General features: G+C 35.4%; 1 protein-coding gene across 1 annotated transcript in view; it reads left to right on the forward strand.

Moving 5' to 3' along the window:
• LOC106877697 (protocadherin-23) overlaps positions 1-8,823 on the forward strand; it is a 111,859-nt gene that overhangs the window by 45,003 nt on the left and 58,033 nt on the right. The window contains exons 18-20 of the mRNA XM_014926651.2: positions 2,014-2,102; positions 3,178-3,352; positions 7,348-7,459. Of these exons, the coding sequence (XP_014782137.1) occupies positions 2,014-2,102; positions 3,178-3,352; positions 7,348-7,459 (376 nt within the window). The remainder of the gene's footprint in view (positions 1-2,013; positions 2,103-3,177; positions 3,353-7,347; positions 7,460-8,823) is intronic.

Genomic DNA, 8,823 nt, shown 5'->3' on the forward strand with positions numbered 1-8,823 from the left:
TGAAATTTTATTTAACAATAAGAAAATTCTAATTTCATGACAAATTGTTTCATAACTTAAGAACATTTAAATAATTTATATATTTAATTAATAAATAAATTATTTACATGCCTGCATTTTGCATTGATACAAGTAAATAATTTATTTATTAATTAAATATAATATAAATTATTTGCATGCTTTTAAGTTATGCACCAATTTGTCATGAAATTCGAATTTTCTTATTGTTAAATAAAATTTCATCAAACTATTTCTCTGTCATTTGTGACTTTATATTCTTCTTATCCTTTTCTCTTATATCATACTATATGATGATGATGATGATGATGATACTATATATTCTATATGTTTTGTAGAATGGTGGATTAAGGAGCTTTTTCTTTGAGTACTACCAGTTTACAAGGATCCATATATTGTGACTTATATGTGTGGTATAAATGTGAAAATGTATAGTAAATGTATAAATGAAAAATGGACTCAGAATGCACAGACGAACAGAAAACAGATACAGAAGGTCCCTAAAATCCTCATCAGTTATTGACCAGAGGGAATGATGCAATTTTATGCCTTTAACGATAATATTGCTTCCCAGCTGGAGGTATCTGCAAGGTGTACCAGGCTATAGTTCTTTCTTCCCTCTTGTATGGAGCTGAAATCTGAACAATCTATAAAGCTCAAGTAGACAAATTACATGCAAATATGATGAGACAGCTACAACGAATTATGACTATTACGCTCTTTAACAAGATCAGGAGGGAAGAGATCCTATGTTGTGCTGGTTTCCCTTCTCCAATGGAAATCCTCATTGATAGAAATTTACTTAATAACTGAATTAGGAATTCTCCTTCTACAAATAGAAATGAGGATATAATATTCTCTAATAAAAACTCAAATTCTTTTAATATAAAAGATTTAAAGATAGAACAAATGCTAACCTAAATATAGATCAAAATCAAAGAATACTCCTTCAAAAACTGGTATAAATATCAAGATTATGATAATAATTGTAACTCAAAAAATACTTTGTGTTTAATTATTCTATTTGATAAGCAAGTCAATTATAATTTTTCCAAATTCTTCAATATAGCAATAGGAAAATATTTTCCTATAAATCATAGATATTATAAAATTTTTAATAAACATAAAATCTGTTTGGCCTATTCTAACAGTAAAAACATTGCACAAATTATAGCAACAAATAACGTAAAAATAATATTGAAATTTCAAAACAGCTATTCTAATCAGAGTAGTGTAGTAAATATTCAAAATAATTGTCAACCGGAATAAAAAAAAATAAATAAAGAAAACTCAAATAGAAGACGCTAAGAATGTAAATAGTTAATAACATAGAAATGAATAAAAATTCAGCTGGAAATATATGAACAAAGATAATGTTATGTGAAAGAGTAAATATGGTTATTCAATGCAATCTGTACCCAAAATGGATTGCAAACAGGAGAGAGAACCCCTACCACCTTCCAGCCACAAGACCACATGGTTTCAACCTTTTTGTGGTCATCCTCATCCACTAGAGGTGAAGTCTTTATTATGATTATACAATCAATACACAGATGGGACATTACAGGACAAAACGATTACAAGGATGTTAAGATGAGTTCACTGATCTTGTAACAAGCAAATTAACCAGTGAGAAAATTTCTATAAGAGATGAAAGTAGTAACTATACTGAGAAGTAATGTTTATCATGACTGTTCCAAAGGAAGTGATGTTACTACTATTTTTAATCCCTTGTCATAGCTGTCCTGCCCTATGTTCCATAGACACTCTGTGTACCAGTATTAGAGATGAGATGCACAGTGAACCTGTGATTGGCTTGTTGGAATTCCTGTTAGCAATGAAAGTGTTAATCATCATTTACTATATAAAATAAATATAAAGGTCAATATTATAGTTCATAATAATTAAGAATAATATTTAAAGCAAATAATATTACTTGAAAATGTATTGTTGAAATTAACTTGTAAACTATAACCAAAATGTTTTTCTTAATAGGATATTAATAACCACATTCCAGAATTTGTGTCTGTTCCAAATTCTTTAAGTGTAAATGAAAGTACACCTGCTGGGTCTTCGTTGTACAGGTATGGCATTACATCTTTTTTTTTCTTCTTCATGATATCTTTATTTGAAGTGGTAGGGAGCAGGAAGAACATTTCTGCTACTCTTAAAATAGCTAGTTCCCTTTTTATTTCATCTTGAGAATCATGCATGTGTGTGTGTCTGTGTGCGTACATTTCATTCCTGTTAACTTTTGGAAAAACAGGTCACCTAGAGGTCAACTATAGGATAACAACTGGCTGAGCAAACCAAAACAAGTTATTTTACTCTCACTTGGTATTGAATATTTTTTTCTCCTCTTCATTAATATCAACACACACATATTCACCGTCGTTCTGTGTTGAGAGGATTAGAAATCTTAGGAGTTTTATATAGCTTCAATCTTATTCCGTCCATTTAATTTCGACTTAAGGATCAGTCTCAATCTGCGCAAGTTCTCCACCTTAAATTTTTCTGTCATTTCTTTCTCCATCAATTTATCCATTTCCAAAATCCCCAAGTACTTATAGCCCGTCTCTTCTATCTGCTTCATAACCTCCCCCGACGGTATCGTTAGTCCGTCCATACATTTGATTTTGCCTCTCTTCAAGACTAACACACCACACTATCTCAGACCAAACTCCATTCTGATATCAGCACAGAAGCATAATTAAAAGAATCATTAGTGTGCTGGACAAAATGCTTAACAGTATTTCTTCCATTTTTGTATTCAGAATTCAGATTTCACCAAAGATGTCTTTGCCTTTTGTTGTTTTGGGGGTTAAATGAAATAAGTACCAGTTACGCACTGGGGTCGATGTAATCGTCTAGCCCCTTTCCCTAAAATTTCAGGCCTTGTGCCTATAGTAGAAAAGATTATTAACAGTGGCACTGGTGGTGGTGGTGGCAGCAGCATATCAAAGGTGGTGGCGTTTCAGACGTGGTGAGCAGCTTAGTAACAATTGATATGGTAGTATTTTAGTTCTGGTTCTTTAGAATCTGACTTCAAACCAATAACAATCCTGAATTTCCATAACACACTAGACATTAAACATTAAATACTGAACTTTGGTTATTTTGATCTCTTACCAATGCCATTTTTTCTCTATCGTATTGTAGGTTCTCTGTAAAAGACAAAGATATCGCTGATGCCAACCGTTTAACCAAGTTTTCTATCAAGGACCAAAATCCCAACATGGACAAGATCCGTATTGATCCTCTCACAGGTATCTTGTATTTGAATAAACCCCTGGATTATGATAATCCTAGCCAAGACAGAAATATCAATTTCAAAGTAAGTCTTTATTTTGGATTTTCACATGCTGCTGTAGTAGTTACTAGTGATGGTCACTTCTTTACTTTATACAATTTAAATGTTTATTTAGTCGTTATCTTCCACGGCTGACCAAGGTTCAGTTCTTCAAATCTTTCATTCATATGTTTTGTGTTTATGGTTAAGACATTCACCTATCAAACAGTGAAATGACTCAGTTCCTCAAACTGCATGAAGTAAAGCACCATGGAAAGTTCACTTTTATTACCATGTGCAGTGGGAGCATGTAAGTTTAATGAATACTGTTTTAGCTTGTGATAACTAGAATTGTAAATAGAAACAAATTGTAAAATGATGCAGCCCAGTTTTCCTGAATTAGCAGTGGGAGCAAGCAAAATTGATGGGTGCTCCTTTTGTTTGTGGAGACTGGATCTGTATCTATCATTATAGAATGATTGTAGAATGATAGATACAGCTCAGTGCAATACTATCAGTAGTGGAAGCATCATAAAAATGATGAGTGCACCCTTGGTTTGTGGTGACCAGATCTGCAAATATATACAGAATGGTACAGTCTAGTTCATCACTATCAACTATAGGTGCATCTTAAACATTTCAAGTGGTTATATCTGTACATAGGTATCATAGAATAGCACAACCCTGTTCATCTCTGTTAGCAGTGGGAGCATCTTAAACTTGATAAGTGCTTTCTTAGCTTTTGCTTTCTCAAGTTTTAAATAAGCACCATGTAATGGTTAATGTTTAGTTCACTTTCACCACTTTGTGCAGTGGAAACATAGTAAAGTTAATGTGTGTTCCCCTTAGCCTGTGATGTGAATTCAGATTATCTGATGAGTAATGTTTTAGACAAAGATCTAGCAACAAGTTGATCATGGGGATAAACTCTTGGGTTATGACCTCACAGAATTTGGGCTCAAATCTGGCAGTTTATTAAGCATTTTGTTATATCTCTTTATTGTACATTACTTCAGTTCAAATAGGTATTGAGTTGGCTGGACTAGTATAATTAGACTAAACTGGTTTGGGCTGAATTAAAAGTGGGTGAGATCAAACTGGATTAACTGAAGTAAACCAGATTAACTAAACTTGACCAGATTGGAACCAGAACAGATTAAATAAACTGAACAGAACTAGGTTAACTAAAGTGGACAAGACTAGATTAACTAAACTTGATCAGACAGAATTGAATAAACTTAACTTGATGAGACTGGCCTAACTAAACTGAACAAAATCAGACTGGATTAACTAGACTAATTAAACTAGGCTCTATTTGGTCCATTTTAGTCAAACCTCCAATGAATTGGAATCCTTCTTGAATGACATTAATGGAGAAAATACAAGGATGTAAAATGGTTTTCAGCTGAGGACTGATATCTCACTTCTTTTTTTTTCTACCCATCAATAATTCATGCCTTACTTTACATCATTTCTGATTTCATCACCTGCTATCATCATCATCATCATCAATTAACATCTACTTGCCATATTGGCATGGGTTGGATGGTTTGACTGAAAACTAGCAAACTGGGGAGCTACACAAGGTTCCAATCTGGTTTGACATGGTTTCTATGGCTGGACGCCCTCCCTAATGCCAAGCACTCCAAGAATGTAGTGGGTGCTTTTTACATGCCACCAGCACGGGTGCCATTGACATGACACCAGCGTCGGCCATGTGCTCGAACAGTGCTTTTTACGTGCCGCTGGCATGGATGTCGGTCAACTGACATTGGCATCAACCATGGCTATGATTTCACTTGGCTTTGAGGGGTGAGTTTTACACGCCAGTTACATGACATTGGCATTGGCCATGACTACAATCTCAGTTGGCTTAATGGGTCTTCTCAAGCACAGCATATTGCCAAAGGTCACTTGCCATTGCCTCTTTGAAGCCCAACGTTCAAAGATCATGCTTCACCACCTCGTCCCCTGTCTTCCTGGGTCTATCTCTTCCACAAGTTCCTTCCACCACTAGAGTGAGGAACTTCTTCACACAGCTGTCCTTGTCCATGCATATCACATGACCATACAAGCACAATCATCTCTCTTGTACACCACATCTGCTAATGAAAGGCAATTTGACAGAAAACAAAGTCTTAGCACCCCCAATCTTCCAGACCTTCTATGCTTGTTTCTTTGCTCTTATGGCACTGTCTATTTCACTGTTCCACTACCATAGCATCCTAGGTCTGGTTGGAACTTTGCACCAGCCATAACTTTGACTTGTGCCCTTAGTAGACTATCCCAAAGGAACTTCCGGTTGTCCTCTATGTTAAAAGATTCTGACTCCTCCTCCTCCTTGTCAAATGCTTCAATTAGAACATCTCAAAATCTCTGACTATTCACAGGATTCTTAAGCTTCCAAAGCTTCCTTTTCCAAACTGGGTTTTTTTTCTTGGAGTCCTTCTATCCCAATGTCAGAAGTTGCTTATGTCTAACTTATGTTGAAGAGTACATTCTTCACCTGGGAAGGCTTTTGCATTTAAGAACAAACATATATCCCACTGTCTAGTGAGAACGTAGTCAATCTGGCTTGTGTGTCCATCAGATTGATAGGTGACCAGGCAGCTGGCTGCTTTCCTGAAATCTGTGTTTCAAATCATTAGGTCATTTGCATCACAAAAATTTGGTAGCCTTGTTCTCTTCTCATTTTGGGAACCAACTCCATTGCCTCCATGCACACCATGGAAGCTACCAGGATGCTGTCTTAACATTTCTATTGAAGTTATCAGCTAGAAAGATAAGGTCACTTTGATTTGTCATTGAGATAGATTGCAAAAGAGTATCATAAATTCAATCCTTTTGTTCATCTTGCAGTCCTGGTTGAAGAGCATAGTCAGAAATAATACTTGCAGTCCTATTTTTCAAAACTAGTCTAAACTTAAGTATCCTCTTGCACACTGTGTCTACCTCGATCACCTTATCCACCCATTTCTCAAGTAAAATTATACCCACATCTACTTTATCACTTATTGCCTTCTCAGAAGATTTTATACATATATTCTTTGCTTGTGAGGAACCTGGTTGAGGTTCCCATGCACCTTTCTTGAATGCAACATTCATCTACATGCCTTCATTCTAGCATCTCAACATTCTAACCAGACCTTTCAATGTGCTTGTGCCAAATCTAAGGATGTGGATGAGATGCACTAGGGAATGGGAGATGATATTCAGCACCTAAAAAAGAGAAAGAGTGCACAAACGTTTCCCAGCAGGGCATAACAATTACTCAAGAAGATATTAGATACTATTGCTTACCTGAGCACTATTTGCCCAAGAGAGAGAGAGAGAGAGAGAGACAAATAAGGAAAATAAAAAGAGAGAGTTTACTATTAATATGGTAGTGGTGAGAGTAGGTGGGATGTAGAAAGGCAATGAAAAGATTGTGATCAGAATAATGAAGTCGTTAAGGAAATGTATTAATATGTGAATAGTTATGTTACATTTTAAGGAGAAGGAAAGGAAAATCAGCAACACTCATCTTAGAATTCAATATTTCATACTTGGCAGTAAGTAAATGTATGGCTGAATGAACCAAAAGTCCTACATGCGGAACTTTTTTTACAGTGAAAAGGAAGATAGGAACAGAAAGGAGGTTGGGCTTATCTAGCCAACAGTGAGTTAATATAAGAAGGTTTGCTTAGGATGATGGATATCATGCCACATGTTCTAGACTGTAGTATTAAAGTGCTTAAAAATATACAAACAAAAGGTGATAATCTGCAGTAATTCAATGTATTAGGTTTTAATATTTCATTTTATATAAATTGAATTTTTAATAAAGAATAATAATATAAAAAATAAAAAAAAAAGCTTCATTACATTATTGTTTTTCTTCTGAATGAAATATGTAAAAATGCTCCCTTAATTTTGATCTTGATTTCGGTGAAAGAAAGTGTGTATTATACATAGAATTTTATTATGATCCTCCCACCCAATTGTTAAATGTTGTTTGTGATGTTCTAATGATATTATGTCTTTGGTATTTAACTTCAAAGGTGGTGGCTGAAAATATTGTAGAAAATGTTGGTGTTGTGCCTAAACAGAGTTTTGTTAACTTTACTGTTGTCACCATAAATGAAGATGACATCCCATTGCAGTTTGAGAATGGTGAGTAGAATGTCTGTGTTTATCAAAACTAGTTATTATTATTGGGGAATGGAACAGGAAGGAAGAAAGAGTCTGGTATCAAATCCTTATGTAAATTCAACAGCCTTCTAAAACAACAGGGAATTGTTTTCACAGTTCTCACTGTGCACACGACTATGTGCTGCCATCTGTTGGCATGCTACAGAAATAGTCTGGGAACTTTTTGATACCACCTCATAGTATTAAAGTATCGTTGTACTACATATATCAATGACAAGCACTATAGTATAGGAGCAGGCATGGCTATGTAGTTAAGAATTTCACTGTGCAGACATGTGGTTTTTGGTTCAATCCCACAGTGTGGAACTTTGAGCAACTATCTTCTATCATAGTCTCAAGCTAACCCAAGTGAAACTTGGTCGATAGAAATTGTGTGGAAGATTCTTAAGATGGGATTAGACTTAATCTATCACACCCCGTTTAGCACCATCTTCTGGGTGCCTTTAGTGGAGTCCACTCTGTTGTTGCAAGTATTTAGGTCAAGTTTTAAGTGTGAGGCTAACTTCTTCACTTATTCTTGTCATTGTCAGAGGCCATGAAAGCAATCCTAGGTAGCTCTCTTTCTACTCTGACAAACATCCAGGAAATCAAGTGATGGGTCATGGGTTCAGTTCCTAATCACATTTACTGTTTGCCCTCAAGGAAAACATCAATGTAACAACACTCATTTTCTAGAACTCTAAAGCTAATAATATTGATATTGTTATTGTTTAGTCCTTTATGATCAAAGGTATTCCAACCATGGCCTCCTCATCTTTTTCCTACATTATCCAACATCTTTGTAAAGGTGGTAGAGTGCAATTCAAGAGGAATTTGGCTGCTATTTCTTGCAGGTTGAGTGACCATGTAAGGCTGCCTCTGATCACCCATTATTGGATACTTCTAATGACAAATCGTTGGGTTGTAATTATTTACTGCTCTAATCTATCGGAACAAATATGTTCTAGGATCAAACCCTGGCAGCTTCCCCCCCCCACTGTTATTTCAATAATATAAATAATACCAGTAATACACTGACATTAATTCAGTTCAATATTCACCTCTGCACATCCCTTTATCCACACAAAAAATATTGACTTTCTAAGAAAACAATAATGCTTGTATTGTCTTTTGATTTCTTCTTCTTCTTCTTCTTCTTCTTCTTCTTCCTCCACCTCATCCTCCACTGCCACCACCTTCCCTCCCTCCGTCTCCTTCTTTTCGTCCCCTCCTTCCCCATCCTCCTATTCCTTCTTTTCTTCCTCCTCCTCCTCCTCTTATGCAGTTTATATTTCTACAAAGTACACACACTAAACTTTGACTCCCCCCCCCTTACATGTTTGCTC

The sequence above is a fragment of the Octopus bimaculoides genome, chromosome 22, assembly GCF_001194135.2.
Source record: "Octopus bimaculoides isolate UCB-OBI-ISO-001 chromosome 22, ASM119413v2, whole genome shotgun sequence".
NCBI classification, from domain to species: Eukaryota; Metazoa; Mollusca; class Cephalopoda; order Octopoda; family Octopodidae; genus Octopus; species Octopus bimaculoides.